Source organism: Hypanus sabinus, unplaced genomic scaffold, assembly GCF_030144855.1.
Source record: "Hypanus sabinus isolate sHypSab1 unplaced genomic scaffold, sHypSab1.hap1 scaffold_757, whole genome shotgun sequence".
Lineage (NCBI taxonomy): Eukaryota > Metazoa > Chordata > Chondrichthyes > Myliobatiformes > Dasyatidae > Hypanus > Hypanus sabinus.
The window spans coordinates 98,552-121,445 of NW_026781608.1; the positions used below are offsets into that span (position 1 = coordinate 98,552).

Consider the following 22,894-nt stretch of genomic DNA (forward strand, 5'->3'; position numbering starts at 1 on the left):
TTAATTCTGTGGAAATATTAGACAGACTGAGCTTCTGCTCTGGAACCTCAGAAGGAAACTGAACTGTTGTCATTTCTGTGGAAAGCAAATATATGGAAAATGCTTCAATCTCACATTACGATCTGCAGTAACTGGGATCAGGTGACCGGTGGTGGGTCTCCCATATCAATATCAGAATCAGGTTTAATAGCACCGGCATATAGATAGATAGATAGATACTTTATTCATCCCCAAGGGGAATTTCAACCCATGAAATATAACTCATGAAAGGGGAAATGTGCCATGAAATTTATTGTCTCTGTGGTAGCAGTAGAACCTAATTCTTAACAAAAGATTTTAACAATTGTGATTTAAAATAAGAATATATATATAGTTCAAAAATAGAAAAAATAAAAATCTAATAAACTTTTAATTCTGTGGAACTATTTGACTGACTGGGTTGTTGCTTTGGAAATTCTGAAGTGAAGCTGAATTAAACTTTACACATTTCTGAGAAACTCAGATAAATACAAATGGCTAAATTCTCACATAAATGGGTCATACACCCAGAAACGTTGGCAGCACTTCAGCACGTCGAAACTGTGTATGAAACATGCAGAAAATATTGCAGGGAAAAAAAAAACGCTGTCCACCCACAACGAGAGGATGTGACAGATCCGGATCTCACTGACTTGACTGAACGGGTGAAAGATGAAGCTGCACGTACACGTAGAGCTGTGACCCGAAGATGCTGCAGATCTGCAGAAAAACGTGAACAGGAACCGGTGGAGGGACTCCCTCCTGAACCGGTGACTCTGCTCCTCGCCGCTCACACGCTGCCCGACCCATACGCCGCATTACCCACATTATTCCATATTTATACCAGATACATGTCTACTTTTCCACACCATATCTACCCCGATCCCTTTCCCTCCACCCCCAGGTCACAGAGTCACGGGCTCGATTCCATCCCCTTTTTCAGAGACTGGGGTCCCTGGTTCAACCGGTAATGATGTTGTGCATTTCAATGTGTTCAGATCTCAGTCCTCGATTCTCTAAATGACACTTAGAGTTATCACATTTGATCTTTCTTCAAGTTATGACCCCACCACTCCAGAGATCAGTTAGGTGTATCTTCATTGCACTCTCTGTAACAAATACTCTCTAACCTTTTTGTTCATCCTCTATGGAATTAATTTAAACTTTCTGCAGCCCTGTGTTGCCCCAACTACTGACGTCCCACCCTTGTCACTATTTCCACCTTCCACCTCCCCCCCACCTGGATCCACCTCTCATTCCCCAGCTCTTGCCCCATCCCCAGCCCTCACCTCTTTTCTCTGACTATTTCCCGTCCACTCTCAGTCCAGAGGGAGGGTCTCGACCCGAAATGTTGATGGTCCATTTCCCTCCACAGATGCTGTCCGACCCATTGAGTTCCTCCGGCAGTTTGTTCTTTGGTGTGTATAACCCGTATTAGTATGGAGAGCGGGATTTTACACCATATTGCAGGGTTAGTTTGTTGACGTTCTTTGTTACGTCAGCAATATTTCAATGTTATTTTCAGTTCGGTGCATTGTTTTACCATACCGAGCTTCAGAAATCTTTTCAGCATTTTGTCCAACTTTGCCAAATCATTCCTGATTCCCACATCACTCTCTGCGACTGGGAGCCTTTCCCCATCACCAGGTCTGAGGAAAAGCAGGGAATCCTCTGTCACGGTTTCCTTCTCTGTGAGTTCTGTGATTTCCTGTAAACATGGAAGGTGTTGAGTGATGGACTGAGTGAAAGGGAATGGAGAAGACATTATCTGCTCAGTGATGAGACGTCTCAGTGACTTTGATCACAGGAACAGTCACTGGGCAGCCTCTACACCCATTCTGTAAATTACTGGGTTCGGTAATTAGCAGCAAAGCACATGACTGTGGAAATAACAACCTGCATACACTTCCCATCCATGTCCTTACCCAAATTTCTCTTTAGTGTCTAACTAGAACCCACATCCACCACTTCCACTGGCAGCTCATTCCACACTCTCACCAACCTCTGAGTGAAGAATCCCCCTTCAGATTCCCCAAAAATATTTCACCTTTCACCCTGAAATATCGTGTGACAGTGGGAAAGTGTGTATTGAACCGGAGGAAATAGCAGAGGTAATTAATGAATACTTTACTTCAGTATTCACTATGGAAAAGGATCTTGGCGATTGTCGTGATGACTTGCAGCAGACTGAAAAGCTTGAGCATGTAGATATTAAGAAAGAGAATGTGCTGCAGCTTTTGGAAAGCATCAAGTTGGATAAGTCGCTATGGATATGACCATTTGGAGAGGTATAATATGATTAGTAATAGTCAGCATGACTTTGTGATGGACAGGTCGTGCCTTACGAGCCCGATTGAATTTTTTGATGATGTGACTAAACACATCGATGAAGAAAGAGCAGTAGATGCAGTGTATATGGATTTCAGCAAGGCATTTGATAAGTTAACCCATGGAAGGCATGGGTTATTGAGAAAGTAAGGAGGCATGGGATCCAAGGAGACATTGTTTTGTGGATCCAGCACTGGCTTGCCCACTGAAGACAAAGAGTGGTTGCAGATGGGTCATATTCTGCATGGAGGTCGGTGACCAGTGGAGTGCCTCAGGGATCTGTTGTGGGACCCTTACTCTTTGTGTTTTTTTATAAATGACCTGGATGAGGAAGTGGAGGGATGGGTTGGTAAGTTTGCTGATGACACAAAGGTTGAATGTTTTGTGGATAGTGTGGATGGCTGTCAGACTTTACAGCGGGACATTGATAGGATGCAGAACAGGGCTGAGAAGTGGCAGATGGAGTTCAGCCCTGGGAAGTGTGAAGTGGTTCATTTTAGTAGGTCAAATATGATGGCAGTTAAAATGTCGGGACTGAGATGAGGGGAAATGTCTCCACTCCGAGGGTGGTGAATGTCTGTAAATCCACACCACAGAGGGTGTTGAAGACACGGTGATCGTCCTCACATAAAACAGAGGCTGGCAGATTTGTGGAGACCCAAGGGATCGAGAAAATCAAGATCGGTAGAAGCATGTGGCTGAGATGGGAGAGTAGCCTCCATCTTGCTGATGGTTAAAGGGGCCGAATGGCCTCCTCCTGTTGTTTCTCACTTAATGTTTCAGTGTTCCTGTCCAGTGAGGCCAGAGGAATGTGAATAGGAATCAGTGTTTATAAACATAGACTGATTTAAATGACAAACACGAGGAAATTTGCAGATGCTGGAAATTCAAGCAACACACACAAAATGCTGGTGGAACGCAGCAGGTCAGGCAGCATCTACAGGGAGAAGCGCTGTCCATGTTTCAGGACTGACGAAGGGCCTCGGCCCGAAGCATCGACAGCGCTTCTCCCTGTAGATGCTGCCTGACCTGCTGCGTTCCACTAGCATTTTGTGTGTGTTCACTGATTTAAAAGAAACCAGCTCATTTTCTGTGTGGGTCTGAACTGTGTCGGGATGGGAAGTGAATCGAGACTATAACTCTGAGAACTCTGTGACCTGGGGCTGGAGGGAAAGGGATGGGGGAACATATGGTGGGGAAATCTAAATAAGTATGGAAATGATATAGGGAAATAATGAAATAATGTGGGAAATGCGGCGGTGGGTAGGGCAGTATGTGAAGGGCGAGGAACAGTCACCGGTCACATGGGAGACCCTCCAGCGAAACGTGATCGTGTTTTACCGCAGATCGGCAGCATTTGCAGGTTTGTTTCCGTGGCTCCGCCCACCGCCTGTGACGCAACAAAGAAGCATATTGCGCATGCTCACAGTGCCGAGCCAGGCAGTGATTTTTTTTTCTTTGTGGAAGTGGGTCAGCGGCTGGTCCGGGTTCGGGATCGGGATCGGGATCGGGATCGGGAGGGGGTCCTCGCCCCCTTGGACGGGGAGCCGGAGACGGATTATTCTCTGCGGGGCAACACCAACAATTTCCATTCAGTGAGTATTGAAGCCGGTCCCGAGCGGGGTGGTCTGACGTTGTGTGGTGAGTTAACTTTCCCGAACTCAAACAAGAGAAAATCTGCAGATGCTGGAAATGCGAACAACGCGCACAAAATGCCGGAAGAACTCAGCAGGCCGGGCAGCATCTAGGGGAAGAATACAGTCGACATTACCGACATTACTGCCCTTCGGCAGGACTGGAGAATAAAAGATGGGGGAGGGGAAGGGAGAGAGAAACACAAGGTGATCGGTGAAACCTGAAGGGGGAGGGGATGAACTTTCCCGAACTGGCGGCCTCGCCTCGCTTCCTTCACAGAATCTGCCGGGGTCGGTCCGGGTTGTGAGACCTTCACACCGAACCGTCTGAGATGAGCCGCCGCTCAGCCCGTTGTTCTGGTCCTATTAGCAGGATGACGTAAAACATGTTTCTATCTTGTTACTGACAGAGAATTGTAAAATTGCTGTTCTGTGTGTTATCTGAATGTATTTGCCAGTGATGCTGCCACAAGTCAGTGTTTCTCTGTACCTGTACCTTCCCGTACTTGTGCACTTGGCAATAAATTCAACAGGACCTGAGAAATCTCAGTGAGATTTGATTAGTGATGATCATCTTGGCAGCTCGGTAGGTCGAATGTATGCGACAGTACACTGTTAAATGCAAAACCCTGAACAGTGTCGATGATCAGAGGGACCTTAGACTCCAAGTTCATCGCTCCCTGAGAGAGACTGCACAGACTGATCGGGTGGTTAAGAAGACAAATGGCATGGTTGTCTTTATTAGTTGAAGCATTGAGTTCAAAAGTCGGGAAGTTGTGTTGCAGCTTTATAAAACTAGTTAGACCACATCTGGAGTGTTTCATACAGTTCTGGTCTCTCCTATTCTCGGAAGGATAGCGGGGCTTTGGAGTGGGCGCAGAAAAGGTTTACCAGGATATTGCCTGGATTAGAGGGCCTGAGCTGTAACGGGAGGTTGGACAAAATTGTGTCGTTTTCTCCGGAGCCTTGCCAGCTGGGGTGAGACTGGATAGACGTTTAGAAGATTACCAGACGATTAGAAGCCATGTCTCAGAAAGGCAGCGTCCATTATCAAGGACCTCCAGCACCCAGGGCATGTCGTTTTCTCACTGTTACCATGAGGTAGGAGGTACAGAAGTCTGAAGGCTCACACTCAGTGATTCAGGAACGGTTTCTTCCCCTCTGCCATCCGATTGCTAAATGGATATTGAACCCTTGAACACTACCTCACATTTAAAATATATAGTATTTCTGTTTGTTGCACGATTTTTAATTGATTCACAGAAACATAGAAAACCTACAGCACAATACAAGCCCTTCAGCTCACAAAGTTGTGCCAACATGACCCTAACTTAGGAATTACTATGGTTACCCATAGCCCTCTATTGTTCTAAGCTAGTATTTCTTTATTTTTCTCCAGTGTCTCCAGGTACCTATTGTATTGTCTTGCCATAACCATTTCAGACCAGGGAAAAAGCCTCTGACTATCCACATGATCAATGCCTCTCATTATCTTATACACGTCTATCAGGCCACCTCTCATCTTCTGTTGCTCCAAGTAGAAAAGGCTGAGTTCACTCAAACTTTTCTAATAAGGCATGCTTCCCAATCCAGGCAACATCTGCGTAAATCTCCTCTGCACCCTTTCTATGGTTTCCACATGCTTCTTGTAGTGAGGCAACCAGAATTGAGCACATTGGGGTGTGACCAGCATCACATATAGCTGCAACATTAACTCTCAGGTCCTAAATTCAATCCCACGATTGATGAAGATCAATGCATCATATGCCTTCTTAACCACAGAGTCAACCTGCGTAGCAGCTTTGAGTGTCCTATGGACTGGGACCCCAGGATCCCTCTGATCCTCCACACTGCCAAGAGTCTTACCATTAATGTTATATTCTACCATTATGTTTGACCTAACAAAATGAATCACTTCACACTTATCCTGGTTGAACTCCATCTGCCACTTTTTTGCCCACTTGTTCATCCTATCAATGTCCCACTGAATCCTCGGACAGCCCTCCACATTATCCACAACTCCTCCAACCTTTGTGTCATCAGCAAACTTGCTAACCCATCCCTCCACTTCCTCATCCAGGTCATTTATCAAAATCACAAAGAGTAAGGGTCTCAGATGAACTGTAAATGATTTAGTTGTTTATTTTTATTATTTTATTTTGTTTTTTTTTTCCTTCTATAATATGTATTGCATTGAATTGCTGCTGCACGGTTTTCAAATTTCATGACACACACCGGTGATAATAAACCTGATTCGGATTCTGAGTGGACAGACAATCTATTTTTCCTGGGGGTTGAAATGTCTGATATATTTATGGTGAGAGGAGATGTAAGCAGCAAGTTTGTTTCTTTACACAGAGTGGTGGGTAGCTGGAGAACTCTGCCTGGGGTGGGAGACCCGACTGTTCACGTGATCCCGTTGCCCCTCCCATTTAACAGCAGATGGGCAGCACCTGTGCATCTGTTTCCGAGGACCCGCCCTCCGGATGATGTGACACTCACTTCGCGCATGTTCAATGTCTCCGTCTGGGCGGTGTTTTCTTTTCCGCTCAGTGCTGAAGTGCATCACCTGTGGGATCGAGGGAAGGCTCCTCACCTCCTGGGTGGGGGAGCCAGGGGTTGGAATCACTGTCTGTGGGCTGAAGATATTGCGTTCCCATCGGGGAGTATTGAGACCGATCCCGAGCGGGGAGATCCGACGTTGGCCGTGAGCCCCGAACTGAGGACCAATTACTCATTTATTTTCCGATTATCTGGGCTGGGCAAAAATGTGTAGACTTCACTTAATCTGCATTGAACGATCCAAACCTGGTGCCCAGGCTGTCTATTTCCACAGAGTTGAAAAGGGAGACCCACTGACAGGTCACGTGAGTCTGTTTACTGTCGATCTGTCCTACCCTTCACTTTGTAATGCAAGATGACGTGGTGTGTGCTCAGAGTCCCCAGATGGGTCAGGGTACTTCCTCTATGTTGTGTTGGGGAATCTGATGTTGGTCACTGAGTCCCGTTAACTTCCCCCAACTCGCCTCGTTTCCTGAGGCTGCTCACATTTGTCCTTGAGCTTTCTGACTGTTGTGTCTTCTCTTGGACTGGGGTGGCTGAGAAAGGAGAACGTCTCAGGTTTTGGGGATCTTTGATTTCACTGCCTGCTTTACCGAGGGACTGGGAAGTCTAGGGGGGAGAGTGGTTTCTGTGATGTGCATGTGGCCAAGTGGTTAAGCAATCTGAAGGTCATGAGTTTGAGCCTCAGGCCAGGCAGTGTGTTGTATCCTTGAGCATGGCACTGAACCACACATTGCTCCTACATGTTTATAGCCCAGATGGATTAAATCACCTGATCCTGTTCCTGTACTACCATGACAGAATGATGGCTCCTTCTTATCCTATATTGTTTTTTGATGTGTGAGGGACAATATAATATTGTTTACTGAGATTATTATATTTGGCTTCAACGTTTAAATTTCAGTGAGTTTTTTTCTTAGTAATATTAAGCAGAAATGTTTGGTTCTCTTTTTCATTGTTACTGTGCTTCATTATCTCTCTGGTTACTGTTAGACCTGTGGTGAGAGGTTTATTGGAAGAAAAACCCCAACTGGAAGCAAACCATGGCTAAAGATGTGGGAATAGCAACAAGTGAACTGGCCCGAGGACTGAGAGCATCAACTGGAGAGAACAACACTGAATCAGCTGACTTGGAGTTCCCAGTGAGTCAGTGAGGAGGAAGTTTGGTGAGTCTCATTTACTCAAACACTGGTTCTTTATACATTACATACCTGTACAATAGAAGATGGGAAACAGTTGTTGAGACTGAATGTGCCCAGAAGAAACATTTATGCCTCTGTCAGACACAGTTGCAATCACACCAGGTCTGGTAATGTGCTTCCAGCAGCCCAACCCTTTAAAATCACTCACATATTGTGGAAGTCAAATCTGGATGAAGTGGTGGAAATCGGGCACAATCTTAAGTTGCTGGAGATCTGCACTAAAAACTGAAAATGTTTGAAGTCATCCTGACAAAATGTTATTAACCTGAATTGTAAAGATTGTCCCCCTCCCCACAGCTGTTCCTTACCTGCTGAGCAGTTTGGTCATTCCAATTTCTTTTTATTACATTCACTCTGGATTGGTTTATGTTTCCTAAAATGTATCAGTTTTAATGTGGAAGTGGAAATGGCTCACTCTTTGATAGTTGAACAATAAAGTAACCACAACTTTTCCCTGCAAATTACCCTGGTGCCAATTAGTTTGTTATTCCTAGAAATGTGTTCAGTACAGTTGTTGCTGACAAGGTTTACAAGAATAATCTCAGGAATGTTCGGCTTTATGTATGAGGAGCATTTGATTGTTTTGGACCTGTGCTCAACAGAGTTCAAAGGGACGGTGGGGATGGTGGAGGGATGTTTGGTTAAATAAACCTACCAAATACTGAAAATCCTGGATACAGTGGACATGGAGAGGATGTTTCCATTAGACTGTGATCTGATGGCACAGTCTCGGAATAAAGAAGCTTTCCTTTAAAACTGAGAGGAGGAAAAAATTCAGCCAGAAGATGTCTGATCTGTGGAAATTGTTGCCACAGAGTTGGTTGAAGCTGCCATTTGGGTATACATATGACAGAGATTAACATATTGATGATTGCTGAGTAGCTCAGGGTTACAGGAGGAAGGCAGGAATGTGGTGTTGGAATGAAAGTCAGCCATGGTTAAATGGTGAGGCAGACCAGTTGGACCAAATCACATAATTCTGTTCCTGACTGAATGATGGTTCCTCCTTATCCCGTATTGTTTTGTGATGTGTGAGTGACAATATAAAAATGTTTACTGAGATCATTATATCAGCTTTCTACGTTTTGTTCTCAGTAACATTAACCAGAAATGTTTGGTTCTCCTTTTTATTGTTATTGTGCTTCATTGTCTCTCTGGTTAAAGTTAGACCTGCGATGAGAGGTTTCTTGGAAGAAAAACCCCAACTAGAAGCAAACCACGGCTAAGACAAGGGAACAGCAACAAGTGAACCAGCCCGAGGACTGAGAGCACCGACTGGAGAGAACCCATCTGACTCAGGGTTTCCATTGATTCAGTCAGGAGAAAGTCTGGTGAGTCTCATTTACTCAAACACTGGTCCTTTAGACATTACATACCTGTACAAAGGAAGGTTGGAGATAGTTGGAGGGAGACTGAATGTGCCCAGAAGTACCAGTTATGCCTCTGTCAGACCCAGTTGCAATCACTCCAGGTCTGGTAATGAGCTTCCAGCAGCGCAGCCCTTTAAAACCATTCCCATTCTGTGGAAGTCGAATCCGGATAAAGTCACTCAGAGACCGTACGGTACAAACTCTTTATTCCAAGCACCCGGGGCTTACTTAGTTAGTTGCTCAAACAGGAACAGTCTGTGACTGTTCCCACCCAATCCACTAACTGACTAACAATTCCCCTTACACCACAGATATATCCATCCAGATACCCCCACACAAGACAGGCTATGTACTACATGACAGGCTGGAGCCCCTAAAGACAAACTACAAAATAGTCATAATGGTTTACCCACACAGAACAGAATGAAGCCATCCTATCTCTACATGTGAATGCGCAAGGAGATAAGCATCCGGAAACCCTAGCTCGCTACCCTCAAGAAGAAATATGGCTCAGCATGGCTTAGTACATCTATTGATCATCAGAATTTTCTTTCAGAAAAACAGGCTGCTATTGTTTAACAAAGCGTTAACCATTTTACACACTTTATCCTTCCCTCCTTTTGATCATTACATTATCAACAATGCAGTAACTTTTTACAGAGAAAGCAACTGACGACAGCATTGACTTATCAGTGGGTAAAGGCAGTGTACAACAGTAATTACAATAAAGATATATACAAATATTAGGCCATAATGCAGTCTTATTCCCCACATATTACCAAATAGCCTTCAAAGATCACCCGTGTAATCGGTGAACCCGTGTAAATCCTGCCCTACTTTCTTGATGCTGTCAATCTCCTTTTCAGTGTGCTCGGAGAGGGGTGTAATGTTAGTAGGTTCATTAGGGGATATACGTGCAGCATTCTGTGTCAATAACAGCACAGGTTCCCTCTTTCTCAGCTGGGATAAACTCTAAAGCCGTACGATTCTGTACGACTGTTTGCCAGATTGCAATCATTTCAGTGGATATTTCCATTACTTGGGCTTCTGTTACTGTCAGGGCCCCTGCAGTGTTGTGGCCAGCTCCTCAAGTGCTGTATCCAAATTGATTATCTCTAATGAATTCCTGGCTACTCCATAGGAGAGAAAAGTAATCATTCAAAATCAAGCAGACTCAGTTGTTCCTCTCGGCTGCTGGGCACCTGCAAGTATGGCCAGGATGCATGTTTCCCAGTATTGGAAGTTCCATTTGATGGGGGTCTGAGACACCATCCCTCAAAACACTGACAGCCAGTCATCTCTGACTGGACCACAGGTCCTCATCTCACATCCCCAGAAGTTATTTGAGAAAGCCCAGGCTGAGAGTTCCTCACTCTGGTTGAGCAGGATTACTGACATTGGAACCACAGTTTTACCATGCTGTGGAATTTCAGCACAAACCCAGCAGGCACCTAGTTCTACCTGTTTGGCATAGGTATGACAGAAAGATGGAAATGTTGACATGGGTGCCCCTGGATGCTGGGGTGAGCCCTCTCAAAGACATAACCATGAACACCACTAACAACCAATACATTTTCCATTAGTCTAAGAGAGACCTTCTACACAGTTCCTTCAGTAACATGTTTGGCACCTAATTGCTGTATCCACCGAGATTGCCCCTTCAGTTTCAATCCCATGTAACTGGTCAGCAACACCTAATATGGTCCTCTCCACCGAGGTCCAAGGTTCCCTCAATCCCAGTTGTTTGTCAGGAAAAAAGTATCCCAGGTTCCATGGTGGGATAGTCACTCCTCTCTGCAGAGTAGTTCTCTTCCTTGTAAGTCTGTCGTACCTGTGAATGTATGCTTGGAAAATTTTGGATAGTTGGCATATATATTTCCCCATGTCTTCCCCTTGGGTATGAATATCCAATTTTGTTGGTAGACTTTCTGGGAGCAATGGTACAGAAGGTCTTAGTCCCCAGGGTGTCCTCATGGGCCATCCATAAATAATTTCAGCTGGTGACAAATCTGTTTTCCCCTGTGGAGTAACCCTCATATGGAACTGGTAGTACTTTCAACTGAGTCCATTCTCCACTGTTAGTTTGGCCAATTTACTCTTCAGAGTGCCATTGGCTCTCTCCACTGTGCCAGCGGCCCGTGAGTGGTGTACAAAGTTGAATTGTTGCTGGATAGCTAGTTCATTACATACGCCTTTGTTTACTTTCATCACGAAGTGTGGGTCATTGTCAGAGCTCAGCATCTCTGGCAGGCCGTACCTGGGAATTATATCCTGTAATAATACCTTCACAACAGTCATAACAGTATTGTTGGTAGTTGGAATAGCTTCAACCCATCTACTAAACACATCTATAATAACTAAGCAGTATCTATAGCAATGTACTCTAGGCAATTCAATAAAATCAACTTGTAGACACGAAAAGGTCCACCTGGCAAGGGACTCGTACCCAGTGTGCAGGGTACAGGTTACCAACCATTCCCTCCTTTCCCAGGTGTGTATAATTACATATATAATCGACCAATATTGGTAAAAACTGTGTAGGAACACAAACCTGTCCCACTGGGTGATCCAAAAACCTAGGTCGGGGTCTTTCTGGCACCCCATCTGGGACCACAGTTTTCGCTTCTCCTCAGAGAAAAAACAAAACAAAACTCGAGGTAGCTGTAGAGCGGTGAGTAAGTTGTTTACAAAGGTGGCATTACTAATGGGGTGGGCAGAGAAAGTCAGGGATCCCCACATTCCCAGAGAGCCCAGTAGTCATGTACAATTCCAAATGCATAACGGGAGTCTGTGTAAACGTTCCCACTTTAGTCTGTTACTGGGATACAGGCACGAGTCAGAGCAAACAGCTCAGCCTTCTGGGTGGAGACAGCTGCTTCAAAAGAGGCCTGCTCAATTACTTCACTGCCCATCACTATTGCATAGTCAGAATATTGTTATCCTGCTGGATCCACAAAAGAGCTTCTATTCTCATAAAAATTTGCCTCGGGATTGAGGGGATATTGCTAAATGGATGGGAGAGTCTGTCCTTCTTTCATGGTGATCCAGACAGGGGGGCAGTTGGTGCGACAGACTTCTTGGCCTGAAATTGCACAGAGATGGGGTACAGCATGGGATTGGCCACCATTAAAAGGTTTTCTTACCAGATATCCCGTCTTCACTATAGACTCCTTCCTATATTGGACTAGACCAGGCATGGGCAAACTACGGCCCGGGGGCCATATGCGGCCCGTTAAGCTTTTTAATCCGGCCGGCAGAACTTGATGAAATTATATTAATAAGCCTTGTTAACGTTTTTTCCCCGCAATTCTGGTGTTTTCCCAATAGACGACGCACTCTATATACAGTTGTGGCGACCCATTTCCTGGCACATCCGAACCAGCTCACAATTAGCCAGCATTCCGGCTAAGGGAGATAGCCTGCGGGGATTTGTGAGCACAGAGCTTTGGAGCCTCTGCGCCACGGGGGACAGGTTGAGGGAGGCTTAAAAGTGAAGCTGGGGATTTCGAATAAAGTTTTTTTTCTTCGACTGCAGTTACCGACTCTGTGTCGTAATTTTAGCGCTGCATGTAGCACACCACTACACATTGACCTTTGTTGAGGTGCAGCGTATTACTCCACATTTGCGCCTTACTCTTTGTTCGGCTCGACCTATTTGTGTGAACAGGCGTTCAGCGTCATGAACATCAACAAAGCCAGCCACAGATCCAAGTTAACTGACCAACACCTCAGATCCATCCTGCGAATCGCCACAACAATACTAAATCCAGACTTTGATGCGCTGGCTAAAAAGGGAGACCAACAACACTGTTCCCACTGAAATTAAAAATAAGTTTCTTCATTGTGTTATGTAAAAAATGCATTTGAAAATATTTTTTTCAATAAGCATTACATGTTACGTCATTGCTGTTAAGTGATGGACATGAGTAGTGCGCAAGTGCACGTACGTTCTCAAGATAAAAAATGCGCTCCAGATCAAATAACGCGCTCTGCATACTGGCGCGCTGTCATTGTTCTGTCCTTGTGCTGGTCATTGTGGAGTTTTGGCACAGGGGACAATTGAATAAGAAGGAGCAGGACAAGTAGACCTGCATCTCCTACCGTTTTGAAATAAAGACAGGCAGGAGGAGAGTGATGATGATAATATCTTGAAGGATAACAGAATTTTCAGTGCTTTAAAATAGTAACTGTTACTATTTAAAAAAGCTGTATTTTATTCATTTAATTTTCAGTGTTTTAAAAGTCATTTCAATAAATAGCTAAATACCATGGGACTTCAAAGACAGATATTTTGTTGTAATGCATTTGTTCATTTTCAATTGAAATTAAAGCACATGTTGTCTACATATCCCATGATATTTTATTTTCTCTTATGAGGTGTATTACCAAAACACTCCGTCCATCTGCTCCTGGTCCGGCCCCCCTGTCAAATTTTAGAACCCTTTGTGGCCCACAAGTCAAAAAGTTTGCCCACCCCTGGACTCGACCCACAGTCTCCCTCGGTGCTGAAGGCTTGTTTTGTTAGGGTGTAGGGCAGGAACCCTGGGCTCTTTGGCTTGAACCCAGTGCAAATCCTAATGGTGGTATGGGGAACTACCAGTTCTGCCTGTCGCCAAAGGAAATCCGGAAATTCGGCCAGTAATGCAATACCGTCTCTTCCTTTAACCTCTCTAATCACCGTGACTGGGAACTTCTGTCCCTCGGGGGATGCATAATATTGGCTTTCCTCAGTGGCGCACCCTGTAGGGTCAAAGCACAGAGTCACATGAGGGTTGGCTGCTGGCAGAAGGAGTGGAGTCCAATGTAATTGCCCTCCTCCTGGGGGTCAGAAACTGGGGAAGCCGTCGGTTGTTCACCTGACAAGGGTGACAGCATTGTCTGTGCAAAGAATCTCGACTTCCAACAGACAGAGCAAGTCTCTCCCTACGAGATTACACCCCCCGTCTGGTGGTGACTGTAAATGAAACCTCACACTGGCTCCCCTGGAATTCCACCTGCAGAGGCTGGGTACGTGAATATGTACGTTCCGTGCCTTCGAACCCTGACAGAGTGATTGTAGCGTCTGATAGCTGGAATCCCTTTTCCGATACTATTTCCTGATTGAGAGTGGAAAACTGACTGTAAATGATTTATAGATAAGTGAACAGAAAAAAGATTGTTTAAGACAAATGTAAGTCCCTTTCAGTTCGAAACAGGTGAATTGATCATAGGGAACAAGGACATGGCAGACCAATTGAATAACTACCTTAGTTCTGTCTTCGCTAAGGAGGATATAAATAATCTTCCGGAAATAGTAGAGGACCATGGGTCTCCAATTTTGCGGATAACACAAAGCTGCGTGGCAGTGTTAGCTGTGTGGATGCTAAGAGGATGCAGGGTGACTTGGTGAGGTTAGGTGAGTAGGCAAATTCATGGCAGATGCAATTTAATGTGGATAAATGTAAGGTTATTCACTTTGGTTGCAAGAACAGGAAAACAGATTATTATCTGAATGGCTGATTAGGAAAAGGGGAGGTGCAATGAGACCTGGGTGTCATTGTACACCAGTCATTGAAAGTGGCCATGCAGGTACATCAGGCAGTGAAAAAGGCAAATGGTTTGTTGGCATTCGTAGCAAGAGGATTTGAGTGCAGGAGCAGGGAGGTTCTACTGCAGTTGTACAAGGCCCAGGTGAGGCCACAGCCGGCGTACTGTGTGCAGTTTTGGTTCCCTAATCTGAGGAAAGAAATTCTTGCCATAGAGGGAGTATAAAGAAGGTTCACCAGGTTGATTCCTGGGATGGCAGGACTTTCATATGAAGAAAGACTGGATCAACTAGGCTTATACTCGCTGGAATTTAGAAGATTGAGGGGGAATCTTATTGAAACGTATAAAAATCTAAAGGGATTGGACAGGCTAGATGCAGGAAGATTGCTTCCGATGTTGGGGGAGTCCAGAACGAGGGGTCACAGTTTAAGGATAAAGGGGAAGCCTTTTAGAACCAAGATGAGGAAAAACTTCTTCACACACAGAATGGTGAATCTGTGGAATTCTCTGCCACAGGAAACAGTTGAGGCCAGTTCATTGGCTATATTTAAGAGGGAGTTAGAAATGGCCCTTGTGGCTAAAGGGATCAGGGGTTTGGAGAGAAAGCAGGTACAGGGTTCTGAGTTGGATGATCAGCCATGATCATACTGAATGGCGGTGCAGGATTGAAGGGCCTAATGGCCTACTCCTGCACCTATGTTCTACGTTTCTATGTGTGGACATTTAAAATCTCCCACAATCACAACCTTGTGCTTACTGCAAATATCTGCTATCTCCTTACAAATTTGCTCCTCCAATTCGGTGGTTTACAATACACCCCTATAAGTGTTACTATACCTTTCCCATTCCTCAATTCCACCCAAATAGGCTCCCTAAATGAGCCCTGTAATCTATCTTGTCAAAGCACTGCTGCAATATTTTCTCAGACAAGCATTGCAATACCTCCCCCCTTGCCCTTCTGAAACAACAAAATCCAGGAATATTTAGTTGCCAATCACACCCCTCCTGCAACCATGTTTCACTAATAGATACAACATCATATTTCCAGTTATCAATCCATACTCTAAGCTCATCCACCTTTCTTACAATGTTCCCAGCATTAAAATAGATGCATTCAAGAAACATTCCACCTTTTCCTCTCTGTTTATCCCTAACGGTGCAAACAACTTTATTATCTCTTTTTTTTCCTTCTCCCATACATCATCGGTCTGAGCAGTCCTACATCAGGGAGGATGTTCAAGTCATCTCTGTGTTAAAAGTTTAGCCATCACGGTGACTGAAGGCAGCTGCAGGTTCATGAGGGACGGTTCTGATTCTGAAGTTCTTGTGGCTGCTCGTCGCACCCAGGACTGAACCCTGGTCACTGAGCATTGGAGGACTCCGTTCTGCTGATGTTAGCCTTAAACTAGACTGGTGTTTAATATTGTGGATCTGTGAAAGATAAATCAGTTCTGTATCAAATCCCATGTCTCAGGTACTTACTGTCTCTACCACACTCATAATGTACACTAAAAAGGCCACTCAGCCCATCTGGTTCCTGCCCATGTTTCTGTTCCATATCCGTATATCAAAATCTCTCCCTGCCGTTCCCCTCTCACTCTCCCTGAGATGACAGGTTGCAACTAGTCACCACTCCATGGGATAGGAGATTTCCCGTGAACTGCATGGAAACATAAATGCACAACTCATTACAGATGCTTTGTCCCACATTGCTGTGCCGACCATGTATCTTACTCTAGAAGCTGCTTAGTATTACCCTGCCGCATAGCTACCTATTTTCCTAAGCTCCATGTACCTATCTGAGAGTATCTTAAAAGACCCTATTGTATCCTCCTCTACCATCGTCACTGGCGGTGCATTCCACACACACACACCTCTCTTTGCTCAAAAAACTTGGCTCTGACGCCTCCCCTGTACCTACTTCCAAGCAGCTTAAACCTATTCTCCCTCGTGTTAGCTATTTCAGCCCTGAGGAAAAAGCCTCTGGCTATCCACACGACCAATGCCTCTCATCATCTTATACACCTGCATGATTTTGTCCCGGGTGAAAAAGACGATGAGCTCACTGTGGTTTTGATGTTTTCTCTCTCTCTCTCTCTCTCTCCTTGAGACTGACGTCACAGCCCCACCTCAGTCAAGCACTTAAAACGACACTCACTGTAAGTGAATCTGGGGTCTCGAAACACAATGCACCTCTAAAGTCTGACAGCAGAGTAGCGAGTGAATCTTCGATGGTGCAGAGTCAAAAACCAAAAGTTGCTCCAGAGAGAGATGGGGTCCAATGTTTACGAGGAGGAGGAGGAGGAATCAGGAGGAACCGGGAGGATGTGACTACAAAAGAAAGGTCAGAAACATTTGGAAACTGGTTGACCGAAAAAAAATGGTGGTTAATTTCGGGCAGCAAATGTGGAGAGGAATAAAAAGATAATGTTTAGGCCGAGCCCCTTCAGCATGCCTAGCCTGTGTACTCCGCTGCTTAGTTGCTCTCTGAATTGCAGAGTTCCTCCAGCTTTTTGTGCATGTGTGTGTCTCTGTATTTCCAGCAACTGCAGAATCTCCTGTGTTTTATAACAGCATTGTACTTTGGCATTAGATACATGTTGATATTGAGTATATTGTTTATGGGAGCCACTTTCTGTGTTAAAACAGCTGCAGATTTTTTCTACACACACTATAAAAAAAATGAGGTATGGACATTGAACCGGTGCTTGCAGAAATGGTTAATGGCACCGTGATGTCTCAGAGGGCCATGCGTTAAGAATTTTGCCGGCGCTAAAGTGCCGATGAAATACGCAGGCGTCAGGCTGAGGCCGTCCCTGAGTGTCACGTATGCGCGCAGTACACAGAAGGCCTTGAAAATGTCGGGTACAGATAAGAGCAATTCTCTGTGTTTTTATCTTAAACACTGACTTCAGGACAATTCCTGTGAAATCCGGACACCGTGGCCAACAATCCCGGGATAGTCCTGCTCTCGTCCCTGTCTCTCAGCACCACGATCCGTACATGGGCCCCGGGGAGCTTCCAGCTGCTGAGGGAATGGGAACCGATGGATCTCTCAGATAGAGCTGAGCTCCAGCTATAATAAAGGCAAGGATTAGCAACTCAGAGAAAGGGAACAAAATCTTTTACATCACCAGTTGAGAAAATCACCTTTGTTCTATCTCCAATCACTAACAAGAGAAAATCTGCAGATGCTGGAAATCCAAGCAACACTCACAAAATGCTAGAGGAATTCAGCATTAGTACTCTTTTCTATAGATGCTGCTTGGCCTGCTGAGTTCCTCCAGCATTTTGTGTCTGTTGCTTGTTCTACCTCCTCTTGTTCTGGACTTTTCTACCCATGAGAACCCATGTCCCATTCTCTCTGGGTATGTAATGATATCAAACACCTCTGTCATGGGCAGCAAGTATCTTTCACATCCCAAATGTGCCAGACTCCAATGAGACAGACTCCTGTCCTTCCCTTCGTATTCATTGGCATTGCCATCACTGAGTTCACCACTGTCAGTCATTGGGGGAGGCTTCAGGGGATACTTGTGTGTATTCTGGTGTTGCAGAAGTTGCTGGAGAATTTGCAAATGGGTAGAAGTGGAGTGATATTTGGAAATCTGACTTTTTTAAGTGTAACTTAGCAAGCAAACCACATATGGACAATATGCAAAAAATTTTGGTGAGAAAATCCTTCATTACCCATTACAGGCCAGCTGCATCGGTTGTGTGAGAGTGCAGATGAACTTGATCGAACCCAGAGGAGATCAATGTTCCTATTGACAGTGATTTGCCAGCTCTTAAAATGAATACCTCTCTATAAAAATTCACTGTGCACATCTTATCACTGGGTAAAAAAAAATACACAGTGCAAGATTTATGTACACACTGGTTATTACAAGTTAGAGGGTGTATTGTAGGGTAGATGGGAAGACCTGTAGTGTCCCTGATGCCCTCACTTCCAAGATGTGCATCCAGCTGCAGTTTGTAACCCTGCACTGTAAGGAGTTGGAACTTGAAATGCATATGGGAATAGATGGTCATTCCAGATACCAGCAGTCTGCCCAGTCAGGAGATGATTTATCTTCCAACTTGAGTTTAACCTCACTGTAACAGTGTGATACTAAATCAAACCATGGCAACTCAAGTAATCTCATCGGAAATGTTGTCCTACACCCATTGATGGATGTTGTCAATCTTTTACAGGATAAAAAATGAGAAGAAATTTGTCTCCAGGAATCTCAAAGATAACACGCCAGTTTTGCTGTCTCTGTCCAGATATTTAAGAAGTGGAGCAAGGTATTCAATCAACCGTCCTTCCAGCTCAGACTGTGGAGAGGGATTCACTTGGTCATTTGAACATCCAGCAAGCCCGTCATTTTACAGAGGAGAAAGGCCTTTCACCTGCTCAGACAGTGGGAATGGATTCACTCGGTTATCACAATTGAAGGTATATCAGCAAGTTCACAATGGGCAAGGCCATTCACCTGTTCTGTGTGTGAGAAAGGATTCTGTCGGGCAACCCACCTGTGGACACACCAGTCAGATCACACTGAGCAGAGTCTGGTCATCTGCTGAATTTCAGGGAAGTGATTCTCTCGGTCATCTGACCTAATGGCACACCAGCGCGTTCACACTGGGGAGAGGCCATTCACCTGCACAGTCTGCGGGAAGGGATTCACTGCGTCATCCAACCTACAGAGACATCAGCGAGTTCACACTGGGGAGAAGCCATACACCTGCTCAGTCTGTGGGAAGAGATTCACTCAGTCATCCAACCTACAGAGTCATCAGCAAGTTCACACTGGGGAGAAGCCGTTCACCTGCTCAGACTGTGGGAAGAGTTTCACTCGGTCATCCCGACTACTGGCACACCAGTCAGTTCATACTGGGGAGAAGCCATTCAGCTGCTCAGTCTGTGGGAAGGGATTCACTCAGTCATCCCACCTACTGAGACATCAGCGAGTTCACAACGGGGAGAGGCCGTTCACCTGCTCAGTCTGTAGGAAGGGATTCACTGATTCATCCGCCCTACAGAGTCATCAGCGAGTTCACACTGGGGAGAGGCCATTCATCTGTTCAGTCTGTGGGAAGGGATTCACTCATTCATCCCATGTACAGAATCATCAGCGAGTTCACACAAGGGAGAAGCCGTTCACCTGTTCAGAATGTGGGAAGGGATTCACTCAGTCATCTGACCTGCAGAGACATCAGAAAGTTCACACTGGGGAGAAGCTGTTCACCTGCTCAGAATGTGGGAAGGGATTCACACTGTCATCCTACCTACAGAGACATCAACGATTTCACACTGGGGAGAAGCCATTTACTTGCTCAGTCTGTGGGAAGGGATTCACTGAGTCATCCACACTACAGAGACATCAGAGAGTTCACACTGGGGAGAAGCCATTCACCTGTTCAGTCTGTGGGAAGAGATTCACTGATTCATTCCACCTACAGAGTCATCAGCGAGTTCACACTGGAGAGAAGCCATTCACCTGCTCAGACTGTGGGAAGAGTTTCACTCAGTCATCCCAACTACTGGCACACCAGTCAGTTCATACTGGCGTGAAGCCATACATCTGCTCAGTCTGTGGGAAGGGATTCACTCTGTCATCGACCTTACTGGTACATCAGCGAGTGCACACAGGGGAGAAGCCGTTCACCTGCTCAGACTGTGGGAAGGGATTCACTCATTCATCCAGCCTACAGAGTCATCAGCGAGTTCACACTGGAGAGAAGCCGTTCACCTGCTCAGTCTGTGGGAAGAGATTCACTCGGTCATCCCACCTACAGAGACATCAGCGAGTTCACACTGGAGAGAAGCCGTTCACCTGCTCAGTCTGTGGGAAGAGATTCACTCGGTCATCCCACCTACAGAGACACCAGCGAGTTCACACTGGGGAGAAGCCGTTCTTCTGCTCAGTCTGTGGGAGGGGATTCACTCAGTCATCCCACATACAGAATCAGCGAGTTCACACTGGGAAGAAGCTGTTCACCTGCTCAGACTGTGGGTAGAGTTTCACTCGGTCATCCTAACTACTGGCACACCTGTCAGTTCACACTGGGGAGAAGCCGTTCATCTGCTCAGAATGCGGGAAGCGATTCACTCAGTCCTCCCACCTACAGAATCATCAGCGAGTTCACGCTGGAGAAAAGCTATTCACCTGCTTAGACTGTGGGATAGGATTCACTCAGTCATCACAACTACTGGCACACCAGTCAGTTTACAGTGGGGACTGGCCGTTGTTATGAATCCCTGGGTTTCCTTTGCTGTGGACTCTCATTTTAAGAGAGAGAGATTAAGAAGATGAATCAGTCTGACTTGCAGCTTGTTTACATCGCTCGCACTTGTTTAGCTTTAACCGAGGACACAGACACTCAGAGTCAAATGGAGATGAAGGAGGAAAAATGGAAGGATTGAAACCAGGGAACTAGTGACCAAGGGTCACTGTTTAAAAGTTTCCTATGCCCACAAGGGTGGGTTAATTATCGATTCATGTACATCGAATGTGTGGAAGTCACATTGTTTGATCCATAGGAGTGGATCTGATTTGGGATATCCTGTGGAGACCACTTATGTGTTAACACTTGAATGGCTGTGGTGTGGTAGTTCACTTGAAAACATACCCCTTGTTACAAGTCACTTTCGGTGATAATCAGTATGTGGATTTGGAATGATGACGGATAAATTCTACAATGACTGTTCGTTCGTTTTACCACCATGGAACCTGAGGAATGTACATATTTACATATCTACATATATCTACATATTATCTACATAGTATCGACATTTTTGCCTTCTCTTGCCATTTACCCTGGATTACAAATCTCTCTCTCTTATCGCCTATTCTGTAGTTGAACTGAACTTTCATACTTTACCATCTCAAGACTCCGAGCCTTGTTTCCCCCGAGCTCAATAGTTTGGGAGTTATATTTACACACATTTATAAACGTAACACTATTAACTTCTGTTTATCTTGTTTAAGTTGCAATATTACAAGTAGATTCTAATAAAGACAGATTTAACATCAAAACCAGACTCCAGGTGTAGTCTATTGCTGCTGGCTTGGTTCTAAAGCATTATGGTTCATAACAAATTTGGGGCCTGCGTCTGGGATATGAACAAATTTGGTGGCTATTGATCGATGAATTATCAGTTTGATTGGGGAAATCCCTTTTGATTTTTTTGTGTGTGGAAATCAGCAGCAATGGACATTTATAAATTTCTGGAAGCGCCAACCCCTGAGGCATTACGAAAAGCCAAAAAAAAAAAATGAATTGCTGACTGCTGCTAATGGGCTGAATCTTAAACAGGTAAGGGGGTGTGAAGGACCAAGGCCACCATAAAATTGGGAGAGGAGGTAAAGGTAAAACAATAGGGGTTTTATTATAAAATATAGGCATCCACCCCCTTTTTCAGAGACTGGGATCCCTGTTTCTACCGGTAATGATGTTGGGCATTTCAATGTGTTCACTTCTGTCCTCGATTCCCTAAATGAAAGGGTTATCACATTTGATCTTTCTTCATATGATGACCCAACCATTTCAGGGATGAGTCTGTTGAAACTTCATTGCACACTCTATAACAAATACTCTCTAACCACTTGGTTAATCATCTGTGCAAAAAATGTTCATCTTCAGCAGCCCCGTGTTGCCCCAAACACTCACCTCCTACCCCCGTCATTGGCCTACTTGCAGGTCAACCGTCTGCTGGTGTTTCCCCCCCCCCCCCAGTGTGAATCCCTCTGTTCGCCACCACTGTGGGCTCAGATATTTCCACAGATTTCCACCGGGACAAACATATTGCCCGCCCCCTCTCACACTATCTTTTTCCATTCAATAAAATCCCTCCTCTCCCTCCCCAGGGAACTGGCATCATACCGATGGCCGAGTGGTTTCCTCCTACCTCTCGGCGACACATCAGACTCCGGCCGCAGCAGACGCTTCACAAACACCCCAACTTCCCTTGGAGAGAAATGGAAATAAATCAAAAAACGGACATATACTCCGGTGTGATGTGGTTTGAGGCCGGAGGGGAGGCTAACTCAGCGGGGGTAACACCCTCTGGACTTGTCCACCTCTGCGACTGGTGGTAACAAGTGATTGACATCGCTTTGCACCAGAGGGAATAGCGCAGCCCCCGAATCCTCTGTTGACAGCTGTGGGGGACGGCTGGTCACGTGACTATTAGCCCAGCTATTAAACTGATAAAGCCCGAGCTCAGCAGCGCATGGATGACGTAAGACACTGTGCACGTAAGGGCAGA

At 45.3% G+C, this 22,894-nt stretch overlaps 1 protein-coding gene and 1 long non-coding RNA gene across 2 annotated transcripts in view; both read left to right on the top strand.

The window, feature by feature from the left end:
- The window catches only part of LOC132390069 (zinc finger protein 850-like), a 104,580-nt gene that overhangs the window by 8,441 nt on the left and 73,245 nt on the right, over positions 1-22,894 (top strand). Inside the window, exons 2-3 of the mRNA XM_059962657.1 lie at positions 3,693-3,941; positions 19,228-20,637. Coding sequence (XP_059818640.1) covers positions 3,693-3,941; positions 19,228-20,637 — 1,659 coding nt within the window. The remainder of the gene's footprint in view (positions 1-3,692; positions 3,942-19,227; positions 20,638-22,894) is intronic.
- On the top strand, positions 3,803-12,821 carry LOC132390074 (uncharacterized). Its single transcript, XR_009510770.1, has 4 exons — positions 3,803-3,941; positions 7,536-7,708; positions 8,909-9,075; positions 12,442-12,821. It is a non-coding gene; the product is annotated as an uncharacterized LOC132390074 (long non-coding RNA).